This window comes from Salarias fasciatus, chromosome 12 (genome assembly GCF_902148845.1).
Source record: "Salarias fasciatus chromosome 12, fSalaFa1.1, whole genome shotgun sequence".
Lineage (NCBI taxonomy): Eukaryota > Metazoa > Chordata > Actinopteri > Blenniiformes > Blenniidae > Salarias > Salarias fasciatus.
The window spans coordinates 18,951,346-18,973,112 of record NC_043756.1 but is presented as its reverse complement, the minus strand read 5'-3'; the positions used below and the strand labels follow the sequence as shown (position 1 = coordinate 18,973,112).

General features: G+C 42.3%; 1 protein-coding gene across 5 annotated transcripts in view; it reads right to left on the bottom strand.

Moving 5' to 3' along the window:
• The window catches only part of sh2b3 (SH2B adaptor protein 3), a 49,605-nt gene that overhangs the window by 8,567 nt on the left and 19,271 nt on the right, over nucleotides 1–21,767 (bottom strand). For all 5 annotated transcript variants that reach the window (XM_030105237.1, XM_030105239.1, XM_030105235.1 and 2 more), the window contains exon 3: nucleotides 406–507. In XM_030105237.1, coding sequence (XP_029961097.1) covers nucleotides 406–507 — 102 coding nt within the window. The remainder of the gene's footprint in view (nucleotides 1–405; nucleotides 508–21,767) is intronic.

Here is a 21,767-nt window from a genome sequence, read left to right as displayed (position 1 = left end):
TTAACACACGGGTAATGCCGCATTTTTTTTAATGAGTCAGCTTTGATCTGGTGGGTTTCACAGCAGATGAATGTTATTCATCACCTTCTGCAGGACAAGAAACTCCACAGTTTTCCAGTTTAAAATAAGTATCAGACATGTTTAATCACAAATTATCAAACCGAAGTGGATGGCAGAGCTAGAAACTTCTAAAGATGCATATTAAATTGTGGGTAACTGAGTGTGAACTTTTAACTGTGAAAGCTGAAGTGGACGCAAAATTCAGCAGATATACCGGTTGGTTAGATTTTCACGTTGTGCTAAAATGAAACCTGAAGAGATGCAGATGAAAACAACATAACTGACAAGAGTCTTCAGCATGAAGGAGCCACTTTGATTTCCAGTCATCCCAAAGCTTGTCCGTACCTTTAAAACAAATGTGTTTAAGTTGTCGGGCATCTCCAGTCGGTTGCAACGACGGACTTCTTGGATATCTGAGCAGTGAGTGGTCAGCTTGGGGCTGGAGGCCTGAAAAAGACATCACACACATAATCAAAGCTTTTATGATGCTGAAATATCTTGCAGTGAATTTTCAAACAGCAGACACCAGCAGTGAAAACACGTGGCCTCTTTTCCTCTGTGAAACAGTCACGGGAAGTCTAGAAACATGCTGCTCTGAGAAAAGAGGATGTTGTTTCTTTTACATAAATATCTTTAATCAGCTTCTCCTTTTGATGATTCCAACAAAATAAATGTCTCAGTGACTGATATTTTCATTGCCACCAGGTGAAGGATTAAAATCCATGTTGGGATTTGTGGAATTCGAGCTTTAAGCCTGCGTATAATTTGCAGTGAACTGAAACAACTTGTCTCAAAGTCCCGGTTCAGTCAGAGACTGATGTCCTCAGACAATTAATGAAACATCTCTCCAAGTTCCTTTTGTGTTCTCTTGTCTACTCAAAGATTCAACACATCTGTGATGCAGGTCAGCTGTGGGCTGAAATAAATTATAAAAAAATAAAAGAAAACGAGACGTGCTGAGAGGAACGGACTAGTGAGCGAGGCACTAATGCACGGTGTATTATTCTAAGTTTAAACAATTAGGTTACAGACACCAGAAGACACAGTTTGTCCGTGAACATATGCATGAGTGCGTCCTCTTCGCTCTCTTTATGCCTGATGAGAACCAGATGGTGCACAGCAGAAGCAGATTCTGCCTGGTGTGTGTGAACGTGCGCGCTCTGAACGTGGGACTGTTTTCTGAGAGTGGATGCTGCCGCTGATAAAACTGAGGTTACTCTGGTAAAAAGTAAGTACTCTGGTAAGCCGTCCAGAGAAATGCTGGAAGAAGGGGCTGATGGGAGGCCTTGAGGTGGACCTCCGAGCGTGACCCCGGCCGAGTTTAGACAGAGGTCAATAGGAGATGAGGGGCTTGCTGGAGGCTTTTTGACCTGGAGCACGTGGGACGAACTTGTCACTCCAACACTGAAACAACCACGAACAGAATGAGGTGTACGACTCTCCACAGCCTGTGTGTGTGTGTGTGTGTGTGTGTGTGTGTGTGAGCATCCATGGCTGCACAATGACAGACACATGCACAGAAGCTAATCATATGTCACTAACACCGCCACGAAGAGCCGACACACACACCCCTGGACAGAAACGAGCACTAACAGGGCCGCCGGCGCACACTCATGGATGGATGCCTCGGTCAGCCATGTGAACAGGCCTGTGGCATGCGGGGTCAGAGGTCACCCGAGAGGTGAAGCCCGGGCGACAGCTGATAGAAACATGTGGAGACGGAGGGGAGTCAGAAACTATTACTGAAAGTTGAAGAACAAGTGTGTGTGTCACATGTGTCAGCTGGATATGTGTGGCGAAGTCTGAAGACCGAAAATGTCAAATCCTGACGAAGCAGTCCGAGGAAACCATGAGGAGAAAGACTGATCACTAATATCACTGGTAATGCCAGTTTGGGGATTATTTCTGGAGGGAATAAAAAAATTGTGATCATGCAAAGATCAACTATCTATCTGTAAAAGCTCTGGGCTGGACATGAAAAAAACCAAACAAACACACACAGATCACAATTCTAAGGTCTCAACTTCTAAAAATATGACTGGCTCATCACAGGCTATCACAGTCTGGACAATTTGAGATCATTTAGCCATAGATGCTGTGATCCTTGAGGAAAATGGGCCAAAGTTCAGCAAGTATTCAAAAGCTCGCTGTACAAAATCTAGATTGTGTTCAATTATTCAAACACAAATAAGCAATTTTATAAACTGTCACTGTTCCTTTTAGGCAGGACGCGTTTGCCCGATAACAATTGCCACTATTATTTAATGACGACCCAGACTAATGCGTGCCGTCTCGTACCGCTGCTACATTTTATCGGCCGGCAATTAATGTGACAGCCAAGCTAACAAGATCAAACCCTGAGGGACAGACACATGCCAGAGAGCAGAACCGGGGGTGGGGGGGGGGGGGGGGGGGGGGGGGGGCTGAGAGGCGTGAGAGAGCCGGAGCAGCAAGAGGAAACAGACGAGACGGTGAAAGCGACGGCGTTGGTGGGAGAGCAGGAGAGATGGAGAGCAGGAGAAAGAGCAGGGAGGACGAATTCCAGGGCTTTGTGCACCGGATGAGTTTGAGTCTATGTGACAGTGTGTGAGCCTGAGGAATGTCTATGTTAATCCGCAGACACACACATACACACATACACACACACACACAAAAAGATTTTGCCTCCTACTCATAACTCTTCACAATCCGCATTTCAACCGCAGCCTTTAATATTATCAATAAAACACAATGACGCATAGAAGAGGGGGATGTGACTCATTTCGTGAGACCTGACTCAGTGAATGAGGAACTGACGAAAAGTCAACTCGCACCAAAGTGCTGCCACAGCTGAATTTTCAGTCCAGGATGTTCAGAGAAATTCATTTGTGTTTCTTCAAATTCAGGTAGCAACTTTCAGGTTTTCTGAAAAAAATATCTCGGCTGCATGAAGATTGACTTTCAGATGTCGACACATCTGAAGATTACAAACAAACACATGCGAAAGACGTCGAACCATTTACACGAAGTATGATGCAAAGAAGCCAAATCTTGATGATGGGCCGAGGTCAATATCCGAAACTTATCGTTTGGTTATCCGAAAGCAGTTTTTCATATCAGAATTAATCTTTACACTTTTACAGGATGCAGATATAGTGTGACACAAACACATCAGCATTTCATTCAACCGAAACGACGAGCTGAGCTTCTCCGGATGCTCCCTTTGATTTTAAATAAACCCTTTTACGGCAATGCATTTCTATCAAAAACGAGTTCATGATGATAATTATCTTTTTACATAATTATGTCAACTCTTTGTCTTAATAGCATCACTTTTTGATGTTATGTTTTTTTCAGTATTAGAAAAACTGTCCAGCTGAAATCTGCAACAAGTGTCACATTTTTGCATGATTCTTTTATAATAGTTTGAAATGTCAGTAAACATGTTAGTGACCTGCAAAGTTGAGAGCCTAATTTAAAGGTGGCTGAATCAACATGGATGCAAAGCTGTACGATGCTGCGCATTCGAAGAAAACAACAGATCTCAAGCACATGTTTCTGATAAGAGCACCCGGAGAAAAGATGCACTCGCGCAGGGAAAATGTGCAAACTTCACAAGAAATACAAATCAAACTCAAACCAGACTCCAGTCGAGATCATGACAAACACAAAGCCGTCACTTTGTATCGGATACTGTGATCTGAAGACATCCTTAGTTCACCCGGTGGTGATCTTTAGGTCAAGGATTAGGAAAATGAGCAGCAGCGATTGAGCTGAGAACAACCCTGCAACAACTTAACGTCCCAGAAAAGCTTGAAAACACAACGTGTGTGCTTGGTAACTATTTAGAGGCCCTACAAGAACGCCAGAAACCAATGGGCAGATTAATGGCAGCTGCCGCTCCACATGCACATGTGAGTTAAAGCGCCATCATGACTACACCGGATATGTGACGGCTAATAAGAACTGCTAATCTCACCCTCCGCGTTAGTGTGTTTATGCATGTGCATGCTGGAGCTGAACCGAGTGACTCATTCAGAAGAATTTATTGCGAGAATGTGAATGGCTTTCTGATGGGGAGCATCTTTGAGGAACCGTGTGTGTGCGCCTGTGCAGAGAAAAAGAAGAAGAAGAAGAAGAAAAACACATGCAGCAGATGTCTGACTGGTTGAGCAACAACATAACAGGCTGTGTTTCTGTGAATCAACTTCACCAGGGGAGCGAGTTCAAGCTCACAGCACATTTCCTATTACTGCACACACTCCAGTCTGTAATCGTCCCAGAGGAGGGACAGGAGGGGGGGGGAGGGCTGATCCTTTTTCATTTTCATATAAATCACAAAAAAAAAAAAAAAGACAGCAATGAGAGAAGAGAGAAGACTGTCAAAGCTTTAATGAACCATGTGAGTGAACAACAGGTGTGCCTTCTGTGTGTTTGTTAGTATGATGTTTGGAAATAAATCAATGAGCCCAGCAAGTGAAGGCTCATCAGTGTGAGCGAACATTGCCATTTTATTACTCAAATGCAGACGACTAATTCTAAAAAGGTGCAAAGAGGCCACAAATGACTGCAAGGCAATCAGAGGAGTAAAGTGATAAAAACATGTATAATGGCCGTAACAACAGGAACAACATTTGAGGAGATGAAGCAAAAAGTTGCAAAATAACTAAAAATGCATGTGAAATAAAGTCTGGCCTGGTTGTCAGAGGGCTTTTTTTTCTTCTTCCTAAAGTGCTCACTTCCATTTAATTGTATCTGATGGTTAAAAAAAAAGCAACACAGTGACTCTTTAAATCGTTCCGATCCAACTCAGACATGATTAAACCTGCCCGAATCGTGCAGCTGTTTGAAGGGTTAACAACACAACCTGGTCTTTGAGCAGACAGACACACCAAACAAAGGCTGAAGCCCGACGTCTACGTCTTCTATGAGCACCGGAGAGCAGACGCATCCAGACATACGTAACCATGAGAGTCTTTAAATATACCCCCAGGCCCTGGGGGAGGCTTTTCATTCATGTCTTAAATTACCACTCTTTGTCTCAACAGCTCGTTGCATTGTTTGCCAGCAGACTTCAAATCTACAGGCGGCTCTTCGACACTGAATCAGTGGAAGAAGTGACCGTACGTCTCCACGCACAGCGGCCGCATGTCTCCCGGCTTAGGCGTATCAGGAAACATTTATTCAGACAGCTTTTTAACATTTAAAGTCTCCTTCGAGGAGAAAATGCGCTGAGGTGATATCAAAATGTTCGCATCTTTCAAAAATTGATGCATCGAAGTTGAGTATGCGGGTGGAGACCCGCTTTAATGGATACGCCGCCAAGCAGAAGAAGAATCGAGTCTCATCAGCTCAGCTAATGACTGGCAGGAGCACAACGCCGCGCCCGGGAGGAAAAACCCAGCTCTCACCATTACAGCGATCTGACTGCTGGTTGGAAAGTTTCTCTTCACTCAGACTTTTACCTCACATCGAAATATGTAACGTTCTGTTCAGATTTAGAGACACTGCTGGCCTGTTTACATTAAACCGATTTTGACCTGCAGCTGGGACGACATGCTTGTATGTGTGGCGGTGAACTCATGGCGCTGTCGTCCTGTCGGGGAACAATCAGAAATTTCATGATATACAGCAGACATTCAGCCCCCGGCCTCATTCTTTGTGGTCCGTAAACCTATTTTTGCAGGGTTGCACGATGCTGTAGTGGTCGTCAGTCTCCCCTCACAATGACAGAGTTCAGGGTTTAAGACCGGGCTGAAGCTGCGGGCCTTTTTTGTGTCGAGTTTACTGTGTGTGTGTGTGTGTGTGTGTGTGTGTGTGTGTGTGTTGGTTTTCTCTGAGCACTCCGATTCCCATGTCTCCTGTGGTGGATGTGCTCCGGCAGAATTCTTCCCTCTGGTAGTGAGGATGAACTTTTCGTGGCCTTTACAATGATCAAAGTTACGGCGCATGACTCATTACATCAGTGGGAGCATCTGTCTTTATCGGTGAAGTTATGATACTTTTACAAGGTTGAAATCTCAATCTAAACAAGACACTGAAAGTTCTGGGGATTTTAATCATGGCATTAATTTAGCTTTCCGCTGTATATCACTGTCAATGTTAAAGCCTCAATTAAAACTACGGTAAGTAACTAAATTGTTATCAACAGTTTGTGATTTGCTACTGGGTCTGTGATTGTCTCAGTTTTCACTCTGAGTCAACTTTCACTATGATGTCTCACCCTCAGACACAGATATTACTAATATGAGAAGCAGATACACAGTAATGATGACACGGCTGGTTTGTCAATCCTCTCTATTGCTTTCTAATGATTTTTACTAGAAATGGGAGACTGTTCAAGGAAGCACGATCCAAAGGTTAAGAAAAGGAACAAACTGTTAGATGCACCTCTAAAGACTGTGACTGAAGTGAAAAGACAGATACTGGAATGTCCATGTGTGCAGCTGAAAAGAACCTCAAGGACAAAAATGCTGCCCAAAAAATGACTGCTGACTTTTTTTTTTCTTTTTTGGCATTTTAACAAATCACAAGGTTCAAAAACAAAACGAAAACAATAGTCTAATTAAGATAGACTGCATCTATCATACAAAGGGGAAATTGAAGTGTAGCAACAGTGTCATAATGATAAATAGGCAATAACATGAGGGTTGTAAACGATAACAGTAAAACAAAGTTATTACGATAAGCACAAAAATAAGACTACATGAAGCATTAAAGTTCACAATATGATTGAAATGACAAGCTTCGGATAAGAAAAGGAAAAGAAGTCAGTGAAAATGAAAACACTGGGGAAAGAAATGGGGATATTTGCAGCTTCTTCACACAGGTTTACGCACATGGCAGCGGGCATAAACACTTGATGATAGAAGCGCACAAACAGCAAGAGATGCAACTGAGCAGCCTCTCACCCACAGTCTCACACACAAACACACACACACACACACACACACGCGCGCACACACGCACGGGCGACACACAGGATGTTTGGAGTCCAAAACCATCTTCCCAGGGTCCTTTTCTCAAGGCCGTCGCCACGGTAACTGACTGACACTCGACATTCCTCTATCCCTCCGAGGGTCACTGTAGCCGACCGCTGTCCGGGGTGCACACATGTGTGTGTATGTTGGACTGACCCGAGCCTCTGCGGGGTCACCGAACCCGTCTCCAGAGAGGCTTTTGGAAAGTGTATATGCACAGTTATTTGTGACACACACAAACACACACACACACTCACTCACACACACTAAAGAGTTGCAGCACCGCCCACCAGGGCTTTTGCAGGCAGGGAAGGCCGTGACCTCAAACACAGTAACCAACACATCTGTCTGTACTTCCCCTGTTTTCAGGTCGGATTCACCGATGCAGTTCTTTTGTTTGATAAGGCCGGTAATGCTCATCATAAAAGGGATCCACAATAAAACAATCCTCACAAGTGGTGCTCGCGCAGCCAAGGCCGTCTAATCAGCTCGAGATTAGAACGCATTTCCAGAAAACCAGCAGCGAAGCGCTCATAAACTTACTTCCACAGGAGGCTTGTATACAGTGAATCGTCCATATGTAGACGATTAAAATACAGCTTTGGAAAACAGAGCATTAGGCTTATGAAACTAGTCAAATAAGAAAACGTCCTTTTTTAATTAAAACAGGGGAAGCTAGATGGTAATGGATAACAGGTTTTATGAGTACATATCTTTTTTTTTTTTTTTTTCTATGGAGCTCTTACTGCTGGTAGATTGCTTTCTAACCCTCACCCTTCTCTGCAAACAGTGCAGCACACCACCTTCAGCTAATACACAATTTACTCCAGTTTTTTAGTTTATTTCAAACCCAACCTACATATTTGTAATAGATCAGTCTTCAGGTTAAACAACAAAAAGGAGAATTTTAATCTTTGCACTAATCGGTGTACCATGCTCATGTTTTGAAGACTGTTTTTTCCATCAGATCAAGTTGAACATCTGGATTATCACTACTGTACACACTGTAGAGAAAAACGTGCGCCCCTGTTCTTTTTTCTTTCTAAAATGCGTTTAAAAAACATCTCCAGCTGCAGTTAGTGGTGATCTGCTGCAGCTGGCATTGCTGTTGCACTTCCACCCTGCTGCTGCCACACTGTGCCAGCACCTGTTGCTTGTGTCGCGCTGATAAACACTCCTCGGGTCGTCCCTCAATAGACACAAACACACCCAAAAAACACCCTGCGATCCCTGCTCACTCCTGCTTTACTCGCTCTGTGCAAAGGCTTCAGACCAGTTCAGGAGAGAGTCTGATTCAGGAAGCAGATCTCAAACACGATAACAGGCCGTTTAAAGTCCCACTGAGAAATAGATCAGTGAAAAGCAGCTGTAATCACACAATACCGCATTACAAATGTAGCTAAAAACAACTACTGCAGCGTGCGCATGCTTTTAAAATTTATCTTGCTCTCTCTTTTTTTTTTTAATGTTTAAATCAATATTTAACAGGAGGAACGATTTAGTGTGGACGTTTTAATTATTCTTGAAAAATATTAACCCTGCCGCGCAGCCAAAGAAAACTCTTAAGACCCTTCCGGTGACCTTTGTGCAGATTAGTTCATGTATCGTCGAGTACTTAAACTGGAGATCGCGAAAACTGATCATCTCCACAATCAACTCGATCTGTGGCATCATGGAGGATGTGGGAAACACGCACGCAAACACACACACGCACACACACTCAGCACGAGTTGTGGGGTTACCAACACTGATAGAGATGACAGCGTTCTTGGAAACTTGTCAGAAGTCGTCAGAGATGAAGCCCTCGGCGATGAATAAATGTGTCACTTCATTGCGCTGCCCTCCTTGCAAGCTTCTCAGAAATACTGATATATGAGCCAAATATGAAGAAGTAAAAAGACAGCAGCAGCCTTGAGATTCACAGAACTGAGAGCACTTCCTTGTAAATGAATTTGCTGTGGTTTTGCACACGAGAGAGGACCAATTAGGAAGCCCGAAAGAGCAGAAAAAAAAAAAGGTGACACCTACGTGCTTTAAAAAAAGAAAAAAAAAAAAAAGAAAAACGGTTTCTCTCTGCTGATGACCAAAATATAACATTTAGCTGCATGAAAGTCGATGAGACTGAACACAGCTGCTCCGAAGTGGGTCACAACAACTGATAATCACATTCAGTCACACATCTCAAGAGTTTGAGCAATAGTTAATGTGAATGAAGTCTAAATCACACGGCGTCCCGTAGCACAAAATCATACAAGGTCCACGAAAGCGATACTTCTTTGACATGTATTTTGTAACGCAGCCATCATTCGTTTCAGTGAAGAATAACAACACAACTCTCCCTCCAAGTCCATTCATCTCCACATGTATCCTCATGTTGGTTTGTGTTGTTAGTGAAGGATTTAGTAATCTCAGTCGTCAGCAGAGGAAGTCTGGCAGCAGGAGGTCACACATTCGCTGGTTTCTCAACTTCATTAAGGTTTTTTGGATGTGGAGTTGATGATTGTGGTGTTGCCAGTGTAGTTGAGTTTTATGAGACAGCTGTTGCATGCTGTGTAGTTTTTGCAGATTTCATTTCTTTTAGGACCAATTTTGTAGCTTTATAAATAATTAGCAGGATGTTGATAAAGCCCGCAGCATAATGATTTTTGTATCTGACAGGAACGAAAATGGCATTTTGCCTTATTGTCTTAATATTCTGTTATATTCTTAGTCTATGCTTTCTATCAGACTGTAGATCAGCTACACTCTTCAGCTTTTTAACTGGGAAAAAAAACAGTCACCATTTCTCGCTATAGTTGTCAACACCATGGGAAATTACAGACAGACTGCAAAAATAATTAACATTATACACAGTTGCATAACAGGATGTCTGATGTTTACTGTATTTGAAAAAGAAGGGGGGAAAAATGCTGTTTTCCCCACTAAAACCTCTCAACATTTGTCGTTTAAAATATGTTTTTCAGCAAAAATTGCTTTGAACGAGTGTGTTTTCTATTTGACGCGCGACCTCATTTCAATGGCATGTCTTCTGAACTCTGAGCAACAGTCGAAATAGTTTCTGAATCCCGAGTCTCTCCACACATATCTATCAGCCAGAGATACTGGCCATAATGTTGTCACAACATCTCTGCACAGACTCCCACTGGAGGATACTCTGCTTTATCCAGTTCAGGGTCACTCGGGGCTGGAGCAGAGTGCAGCTGACTGTGTGTGAAGGCAGGGAACACCCTGAACAGGTCACCGGGCCATCACAGACACGCACACACACACACATACATGCACAAGCACAAACAATGAATGTCAAGAAATGTCGCAAATATTTACGACCGTTAATCTTTAATTATTATCAATGCATTGAGGATGTACCAGTCTAGATTGCATTTTTCTGCTGCATCCATGACCAGAAGAGCCGTATTCAGTCAGGAGGAGAGAGAGTCACAAAAGAGAATTCTGACACGAACAGCTATGAAGCTGCCAAACATACTTGAAATGCACAGAAAAGTACATTTTTATTAGTCCGGCGCCAAAAATTATGGACACAAAGTTGATTTCTCAGCTTAATTCAGCATGAAATTTCAGTCCAGAGAGGATGTGAAACTCTTCTGACTGTCTGCCTTTGAGGGATTTCACACGTGTTCACATGCACTCTTGTCATGTGTCAGTTATGGGTGTGTGTGTGTGTGCTATGGTCAGTTAAGGGTGTGTTGTGTGTCCAGTAACTGTGCACATGTAGACATATGTAAAGCATCTCTGCTTCAGTCCAACCCACGCACTCTTCCTGCTTTCACCTTTGCTCTGGCTGGAAGTGTCTCTTTTCTTTTCTTTCTTTTTTCTTTTTCTGCTGTTCCCAGAGTAATACATATGCACCAAACCCAAGTTTTACCGACATGAGCCACACTCAACTATCGCCTGCACGGGCTACAGCAACGAGGTGAGATCAGCAAACTGTTTCTATTGGTGACAGAATGAAACATTCTACTTAGAAAAAAAAGAGAGAGAAGATTTTCTTGAGGCACTGATTATGAATAAAACCTGTTTTTGGCCCTGTATTGATAAAATCTGGCTTGATGACATGCGGAAAAAAAAAATGTGCTGAAAGTTCGTGAATAATGGTTACAGCAGCAGATTCACACAGGCTTTCACCCATCTAACACTTCTTTCACAGCTTTCTGTATAATTCATATTTAAAGTTTAATGAATTAACCTAGCATGTCCCAAAAACAATAAATAAATAAAAAAATTGATCAACCAAAAAGCCCCCTCCAAAACAAACTAACAAAAACCCGGATGCACGGAGAGGGCTTGAGCTGATCGATACATCAATACTAATGTCATGAGGCCTGATAAGACGCCAGGTGCCGTTCAGGATGTTATCATGTATTCATGCATCACAGAAGTGACACTGCTTGCTTCCTTGAAGAGGAAGTGTGGTAAACTCTCTTGCTCAAGAATGCAACCCTGAGAATCTCATGACCAGAAAGGGACTCAAACTACTGACACACTGGCTCACAGTTCAAGGTTATGCCAAATGTGTTATCTGTCTGGTTAAAAAAACATGCAATGTTCTGATCACACTGTTCAACTTACTGACTCCGTCACATTATGTCCTGCTTACGACTGTTGGAATTATCCGGGTATTTCACTTTAACCACACTACTCAGTCCATCACTAAACTTCAACACTGCCAGATTCTTTTTTTTTTTGCAAATCATGCTGAAATTGAGTAAATTTGTTTGCAGTCTTTTGGATTAAAATATGACATCTGAACTAGCAATGCTGGTTGCAGCTGTTGAGTATTGTGATGATAAAATGATTTGCAATAAAAGGAAACACACAAGTAGATGTTGTTAATGTCCTTGTGCCTTTTTGCCACACTGTCTTTCAAAATGTAGTTTTTAATTAGTTAACCACACATTTCATTTTAAATTTACAATTCTGTCATTCTGAATTTGCAGAGCATGAATAAAACAATGTTGTCAAGGTTCAGTATTTCACAATATTGCACATGCTGATGTTGCAATAATATTATTTTTGCCTTATATTATACTGACAAGCCCTAATGTTCCTGTGTTGTGTGTGTGTTTGTGTGTGTCCCTTCCGTCTCAATATTGGGGGGGCAGGAAATTTGTCTGCCGCCTCGAGATGTTTTGTACATGGAGAAACATGAATAGCACCGTTTCATAAGTAAGTGAAGGCTTCCAACTACCACGGGACGGCCCAATAGATTAATTGTCAAAACAGAATGTTTTTATTTTCACGTCATCTGAGGTTGTGGGCATGTTTATGTGGCAACGGCAGGAAATGAAAAGAAAAGAGATGATCCCGATGAATCATTTTGAGTTAACACGAGCTCTTTATTTTAAATGTATTTATTTTTTCAAATCTCAGGCCCGCGGGATGTTAACTGACGCCAGACCTGAAATTTATCATTTCAGCGGGGTTTATCCAGTTATTTTCAGCAAGCAAAGATTTGTGTGAGGCTAACTGAATTTCATTTCATGTTGGTCTTTTATTGGCGCACAAATGAAAACTTTTGTGGAAAAGGTATGATGTTAAATCAATGATAAACACTCCTCCAGCACACACACATCAACTCAGATTTTCAGCAACGAGACACTTGAAACATCTTCATCAGAGTTGGAGGCAGACACAGAGCTGCTGATTTGGGCTCGTTTTTGGTGCAAAAGGGTTCAAATTACACCATTCATGAACTGCACAAAAAAAAAAAAACAAGCAAAAAAAAAAAACTACCATTTGATTTGGTTCAAATTCAGATAAACCTGCAAAGTGTGCACGCACTCCATCTAACTCACCCCCATAAAGGCTATAAAAGTTTGGGTGAACTGGTTTCAGTTAATGTCATGACCAAATGGACATTTTGAGGAACAGCTTAACTTCAAGTTGCTCATGTTACACTGTTATGCACCAATACCAGTGATCAGTTTCAGTCTGCAAGGTTATTTATTCGTAATCTGACTGTTCTCAGGACGACGGAAGTACTGCATGCATGGAAAAAGAGAAATCACAGAACATGTGATACGTGACCGTCAACTTTGTGAATGGGGGAAGTTTGCCCTTTCGAAAGGGTCCGCCGTGTTCACACTGCGGAACAGAAAAACCCAAACAAAGATGCAGCTTTGCCTTGTTGGACCATGCTTATCTGGCTGCACTGCACCTTGAGCATTCGTCGCATTAAACGGGTTCGGTGTAACTGTGCCTACTCAGACGGAGACAGAAGAGGGCTGGGTGACTCTATGGTGTTTGCAGGTGTGCATGTAGGTGTGTGAGTGAAGGTCTGTGGGGGCACTGATGAATAAGAAGAGCAAAGGCCAAGAAAAAAAAAATGTTGAGTGAGGGTGCAGCACAGCTTCGGGGCTTTCCACCCACGAGTCAGCAAGGTCATGTGCAATGGCACTGTGGTTGTAAGCTGCACACACATGAATAGAAGGATATGCAACAGTAAAGTGAGTGTAGCAAGACGGAAATGCACACATTTTAGATGCGTTAACAATTAAATATCAGTGCTCGTGACAGCTTGCACATGCTCCGGCTTTTTACTGAAGGCGCACACAATCGCAGCACGATCAACTTTTCTGCAGAAGAAGTCGCAGAACTAGAAAAACCAGAGCAGGAGATCAGACAAACATCTTGACCACATGACTCTAACCACTCAACTTCCTTTAGATGTTTCTCTAGATTTTTGTCAAGCGAAACGCATAGAAGCGAGCACAAGTGCGTGGTGAGATGTTCCACTCTTCATGAGGTATAAGTTTACAGTCTCGTTCAGGCTCCATCCAAACAAAAATGAGTAATAACGTGAAAGAGTACATGCTGCATTCAAATGTGTCTTCTCGGCGTTACACTTTCTCGGATTTTAAGTACTGTTTACTTTGTGGTTCCAGAACATATTTTGGCTCAAATCAACATTTTTTGGTGTAGTTTATCATCTCAGGCCTGTCTAGTTGTAGATTTTAGCACTTGAATTATCATTTTTAGGTAGGATGTGCTTTCCTCTCTGCATGCTGCTGCCATGTCCACATTAGACCCTGAAGGAAATGTGTAGTAGAATTGTCTATAAATCAGATGCCTGAACCTACAAAACATGATTCAGGTAGCAGCTGTTTCACTCGGGGCTCCTCTCAAAGCTTCCATACTCCTGCCTGCAGAATAAACTGACCTGCATGTGTCTGCATATAAATCTGAACTTCTCTTAAAATAAAGACACTCCCTGATCATGGGAGGACTTGGCAGAGCGACCAAAATCATATCTGGATTGTCACATATCAATAAAGACAGTAAATATATCGTCTGCATAATAAGTAACCCAGATTTAATCCAACTGCAAATCTTCCACTGCTGAGCGTCTCAATGAGATTTTTGTTCCTAAAAAACTGAGTAACCAGACAAAGCCCGCTGACAAGGTGGAGGACGGGCACATCACAGAAGCTTGGAGGGGGGGCCGAGGAAGGAGGACCACCAGCATGTGTCACTCCACAAAGCAATTACTGTTCCTGCCAGACAAAAGAGGCAGTCTACTGTGCCACGATAAAAACAATCTCGGCGCTGCTCCTCCTCGCTGAGGCTCGGCAGCCAGCTGGAGCCTCCTCTCAAGTTTCAGGAGGGGAAAGGCTTAGTGGAGCTGTACCCTCATGACTGTCATCCACTTTTGTAAGTAAAGAGAAAAAAAAAAAAAGAAGAAAAGGTAATGTTACCAAGTTCACACAAAACCCTCAAGCATGCGTGAATCAAGAAACGAAGCTCCATAAATTATCTACTTTCACACTGAAGTTATGTTGCAGCGAGGAAACACTATTTCCTGGACACCTCCAGGAAATGCAAAGAACCCAACGTCTGTGTGAAAAGGAAAGAACTGCAAGCTGCAGAAAACTTCATACATTTAGGAAGTAGTCTGTATCAAAAGGCAAATATCGACTCTGAATGCAAGAACAGAATTTCCAAATCCTTGGTAGTCGAAGCACCAAACTGAAGGTCTCCAGTGACGTGGTCCTCACCACCCTCCTCCATGGAGCGAGACCCGGATTGTCTACAAGTGCCACGCTAAACAGTTTAATCATTTTCACATGAGCCGTCTTTGTAAACCCCGACACATGAAAGGGCAGGACGAGACTCCAGACACCAAAGTTCCTGAACGTTGAGACTTTATATAGCTTGAAGCTACAGTAGGGCTCCTTCAAGTCTTCTAGCAGCTTCAGTGGATAATTTAGAAACACACAATGCTACAGCATTTAGGGCATAAAAGGATGCATTACATATTTTTTTCTTTACTCAATAGAGGTTAACAGAATTTAGTTGAAAATATAGACACTGATATGTTGATCAGTCAACTGCATACCCAGAGCAGGGCAGCTCCTGAGAACTGTGTGGGCAAGCTGCTTCATGTCAACACGCTGACTGAGACGGATCTGGTCAATAAACATGCGGATTCACCTCAAAACACGATCTTTTCAATCACAGATCTGTACTTGAGTCATGTTACACCAACCATTTCATCACGAGACACGAGTAAGATCAGAGAGAAAAGGTCAGTAATGGCTTCGTTTCATCTGCCCGTAACCACATTAGTGGAAACGGGAAAAACAAAAATGCTGCAGTGATGGACTGTATGTAGTCCACAAGATCTGAAAGGTCTCAGTGCTTTGAAGCCTTTTTTTTTTATTTACACCAAGTTCTTTGGAAATGTGTGGACTGTAACTTTGCAGGATCTCTCTGACTTGCCATATGGCTGAGAGGAGTCATTACGGTTGAATTTGACTCAACACTGGCTCTCTACACAGTCTTAATCCCTTCAGCCCACTTTCATACAAGCGTGGTGTGTGACGATTTAATTATGATATAAAATATTAAATAATGTTTAATATCAATTAAAAAAATATGAATATTGTCAAAGTCTGTAGGTGGTGGACAGTTTAAAAAGCTTAGCTGTGCTTTTTTCAGACCGATGAACATCGTGGCATGATCCAGGTTTCTGATTACTGAGACTTACTAACTCAGGTCATCTCCACTGATCCACATCTTCAGAGAAAACACTCCGTTTGTGCCCACTTATGGCAAGAATTCCATTCTTGCTTCAGTACAAGAACCTCACTGCACTTTCCCATGACTGTTTTCAGCATTGGTGAACTCTGCTGTAACTCAACGCCTCACCTTAACAGCCTTTGCTGCATTTTCGGCCCGATGGAATTCTAAAGAGACCTCGAGAAGCAGATTTCACAAAATGCTTCACAGGGTCTCCTGGAAGTGTCATGTAAGAACTGCAGCAGGCAGACACCCCGCCGAAGCTTCGAGGCCTCTGATTTCAACACCCAGAGGTTTTTATTGCAGTGCTAGTAAGTTGGAGTTGCGCCCCGTTGTCAGTTTTTAGAGCATAAATATCTTCATCTATTTTAAACCATCTATCCTGCAGTGAATCATAACTTTATGAAGGTTAAAGGTTGAATTCATGAAGTCGATTTCTCTTCTCTCTGAAACAGTGCTAACAATAACTGAGAGGTGTAATGGTTCAGCAAACATCTCAATAAAAAGAGAGAGAAAAAATCTGCTAATATTATCTAACTTACATTCAAAGTACACAGTCTGGAGCGACGATCTGAGACCAAATGATGAAGGTTGCGAAATCCAGTCATGCAGAATAAATAATCAGTAAATCAACACGCACCTTCCAGATCAAACAGCGCTTTCTGTAATCTTCCTTAGTTGAGTAATTTGTCCGACTTCACAGTTCTGAACCTCTTTGATGTTTAAACCCAGACAACACATAATACAGAGAATACGAGCCTGACACTCTGAATACAGGAAAAACGTGATTTAATTTTCACTTCGCTAAAACACTTATCAATCCATCCATCTTATATGGCAGCTTTCACTGAACGCAGGAGCCTGACACTCATCCCAAATGGGCCTTTTTATCAAAATAATAATTAAGAAGGCAAGCTGGAGAGGAGGGGAGGGAACCGCCCTATAGTCTGAGTAATCTGACGGTAGTGTGACTCTGGTGAAGACACACTCGAGACTAATTAAGGCTCGCCCATTCACACGAAACGACTCAATGAGTCACTGCAGGTCACAATTTCTAGGTTTCATGAAATTCGATCCCTGGAAAGAGGAAAAGATATGACTTTGTGGGTGAGATATGAAGACTGCTGTGATGCAAAGTGAAACTGCTGCTGAAGAGACAATCTGTGCTTTGAGAGACGAAGTCAGCCGAGGCGGGGCTGGATATGAAACATCAGCAACATCACACGCAGCCTCACACGCTCCATCGCCTGGCCTGCTCAGGCACCTACAGAACGCACACATCACAGAGCAAAACAACGCAGCGAGCCACAGAGAAGAGATGCTGGTTCTACTTGTTTTTAGGAATTCCTTCCACTCTCAGTTCGTTGGCATCAAAGGCTGGAAACGGCATTCTCATGCACCGAATTCATTCAAGCCAAGAATATCAATCTGAGGATCTTCGCTTTGCTGTCGATGAGGATGAGGTTTTCTTTAAGGACACAATGATCTGTATCATGAAATGAGCTGCTGACTGATTCTTTGTTAATTGACCGAGACAATATTTTCAGCAAAGGGTTGTTGAGTATCGAAATGAGACTTAGTTCCTAAAATGTGAATATTTTATGGCTGGTCTGCTACTTAGAGCCTCGGGGAAGTAATAAAACACAGGAGGCTCAAATAATGTAATAATATTATGATAAAAGGTGCCTAGAATCTTCCATTATGCAGATTGGAAGCATAAATTAAGACCTATCAATGAAGCGGTAAAAACTGAATTGTACATCTTATCCCAGAGAACTCGCCCATTTCTGGAGAGACTCTCTGGAGATGAGCTTTTGAAGTATTATTAAACCCTTTAAGCAGAACAAATGAGATTCATCTCCGTACTGGTGAAGTGATCACTCAGATATTTAAAAAAAACTGCATGCAGCAAAACGTGAGTTACAGTTGATGTGAATAAACTGAGCCTGTGAAACCTTCATATTTTTGTAACCAAAGCAAACCTTCGCATTTTTTTCTCATGTTTTGCAATAAACCTCCAGACTTTAAGGCAACCTTTTCCCACACCTACAGACACTTTGATCTCTGCAGGCCTCCTTTTTTGAGCTTGCGTATCGAACTGTCAGTCTGTCTCTCTCTCTCACGTCTCTCCTGCAGTTGTGTTCTCTCTCTCTCGCTCGCTCTCGTTCAGCTGACTGGGACCCATGTGTTCAGGGCTTCAGTTGTGGTATGCAACCAGAGCCAAATTAACGCTGCGTGCTGCCATATGAGAGACCAAAGTACAACAAGTAACGCAGAACAGATGGACACCAGGGCCTGGTAGTTGGAGCAGTATTTTCCACTGGTGTTGCAAACTCCTCTCCAACTGTCAGTGAACACGCACTTTAAGAAAAACATTGCACAGACATATAAATATGGAATAAATGAATAATTGAATCCATACAAGTCCAAATGTGTTGAAGCTATAAAGATCTGACAGTTTTCTCTTTGCTAGTTCTTAAAATAAGGTCTCACTCAACTCTGATACACTGAATTGTGCACGAGAATGCAAAGGGAACACATTGATATGTACAGACAAAAAAAGGACAAACTCTAACAGCAACATGGTACACAGCGCGGGCACATGGACACACAAGTATGAAATGAAACCATGTGGAAGGGATTAAGGTCAGAGAAGCTGGAGCAAACACACAGACAGAGCTGAGTTGAACTGAGATGAGAGGGGTATGATTAGGACGGAGTCGACAGGAGGTCTGAGGAAACATATCTGCCATCAGAGTGAAGCCGTCTGTGGGAACTCGCTCTCCAAGACAGAATACCAGGATTTTCCTGGCAGGACCCTCACCTAGTCTGCAACCTTGACTACTGAACGTCAGATGAAAGGAAAAGTAGGCCTCACAGCTGGAGAGACGGCAATTTCAGATGAAAAGAAATGAGAGATGAGAAAGGTTAAAGAGACGATTCCTCAACACGAGAGAAACTGCACGCTAAAAATATAATATGAAGAGCACATGCACAAAAATGGACTCAACTATCTCCTCTCTGTGTTTGAAGCTTTAGAATCACTTTCGAAACCTTCATAAATATATATGCTTAGACTGTTGTGAATATTGAAACCAAAGAACTACAGTTAAGACCACTATTATGTTATCATAACAGCTTTTAGTCAGAAAGAAAACACCCCTAAAAATTGGCAAGAGGAAAAATGATACTGATAGATTACAAAAACAAACACTGGAGTCTGAAGGTCTTAAAAAAAAAAGATCTATTGGAGACATCCAGTGTAAAAATACACAAAATAATATGCAAGTATAAACAAAAAAACAGCATTTTCTAAAATGAAAAGAAAAAAAGTACACCCTTCAATTCTAAACTGGGGGAAAAAAGTGTGAGTATTTTCCTCGGTAATAAGCGTATCCACGGAAACATCATGAAGAATGCAGCGGCCGAGTCTCAGACAACACGGAGGACTTCTGCTCTTTTCAGCTGACTGGACGAGATTCACTTCTGCAACAAAACAAGAGCTGCATTGACTCCGCTGTGGCGTTTAATCATTCCTGCTGCCAAAGCAACAAACAGACACAAATCCCAAAGATATCACGATCAGTAAAAGTTGAATATACAAACAAGTTTATTGTCAACAGATTTTTTTTGTTTCGACTTCTATCTGAAAATTTTAATTACATGCAATTTTCTGTTTGTATTGCTATAATACTTGTTTTCTTTCTTTTTTTTTTAATAGCAAACAATTCAACCTAAACACAAACTATTCAAGAGACCTCTTTCTAGAATGGGGTTCTGGATAAAAATGCAGTTATTCAGAACACGACTGAATGTATGGAAAAATACATTCAAACAGCTACAAAATTTGGATTTGCTGATAATCGTTTTTTTCCCCCCATTTGTATTTTCACTTCTGCAAAGACGCGGTTGTTGTTTCCTACATCTTTCAGGTCAGCGCTGCTAAACCCAGAACCCAGATCAGACTTTTTCCCGAATGGGATTCAATGAATCAACGCGTTAATGTACTGTGTTCGTCAATCAAAAATAAGCATGAAGAAAATAGTTTTTTACCCATCGAATTTACATGTAACTTCCTGAAATTAAAACTTCTCTGATTATCTACATGCTGGTACCTGTCACCACAAAAAAAAGCACCTGATTGTGCAGCACGTATCATTTTTTAAAATTTTACTGGTTTTTTAGGTGATGTCGAAGTGAAACTGATATTGTTTCACCTGAAGTTACAGGATAAAACACACATTCTGATTTGAGCTGAGACATTCCTGTCAACTTTTAGGGTTTTGTAATGTTTCTTTAAGAAAAAAAACCCAGCAAATGACAATGAAAAGTGCTGCACAAAATCTGACAGCAGATTATCTTGCAGGTTTATTCCATTTTCAGAACATTACAGCGGAACTTGCAGCTGCGCCTTTACAGCTACTTTCTCACGCGAACACATTATCAGTTTGCATGCAGCTTGCTCTTTTGTGCTAAATGAGCTCACTGATATTACTTCTGTTTCTCTCTCACATGCACACACACACAAACAAAGAGTGAGAAAAAGTCCACAAATATGACAAACCACTCCTTCATATTAATGAAAAAGAGGCTTTTCTAACACAGCATACAACAAAGTTAACACCATTAAGTTACAGGTTGGTTTGCTTAAACAACGTCTCGTAGTTTGTGAACTCATGTGCCTTCTTCACTTGTGCATGTTAAAATGTGAGCATGCTAGCCCACAGCTCTCCTTCCTTTTAAGGCCATTCTCGGGGCCTTCACTCTCTGAGCTGCCAAGATTAAACACACACACACGCATGCATGCACGCACGTACACGACGTGCACACACACACATACACACACACACACACACACACACACACAAACACACAGAGCATCGATGCGATTGGCAAGCCAAAGCAGAGTTTCAAACAGCCAGTCAGGTCCTGCCAAGGCCGTCCCGCTCTTGACAAACGGGCATGCTGCACGCATGCGTGCATGCGCCTGGCTCTATCATCAACTGAATTACCTCACACCCACGGTTCGACCTGCAGTTGGCCGAGGAGTCGAGGGCTGCTAAATATAAAACACTGCAGACGCGCAAACATGCACGCAGAGGTTTTTTTTTTGTGTTGACATCTTTTTGCGCCTCAGTACACACTGCCACACATGCCGTGGCGAGTGAACTCTGCTCACAGTGACCTTATAGGTGGTGGCAGCCAGAACAGCATTCAACCTGCCTGCCCTAATTACTGGCACCGGGATCTTAGAGGGACTGGGTGTGCGAGCACACGCAGCCTCACAGCTGGCCCCATCTGGAAGTATTGCAGGGTTTGATGCCATGAGGTCTTATGTGGGGAGCCAAGCACGCACTTCATAAAAGAAAAAAGAAAACACATCCTGCTGTGCTGTGAGGGGCTGTCAGCAAACAGAGTCAGAGGAAGGCAATCGAGAGAGAATCTCTCGTCGCTAATGAGACGTCAAACAAATTTAAACTCATACAATTTGATACTGTCTGATAGCTGAAACAGACGCGTCAGTTGGAGAGTAATACAAGTTGTGACTGGCTGAAGAGAACGCCACAAACAGGAAACAGCATGGGAGGCATTTCATCTCGCTGAAGAGTAGATTCTGCAAAATAACTCAGCAAACCTCATAAACTTGGAAAGAATGTCAAAGGAAAATGCGTGACAGTATAATCAGTCAGGAAATGAAAATTAATTGCCTTT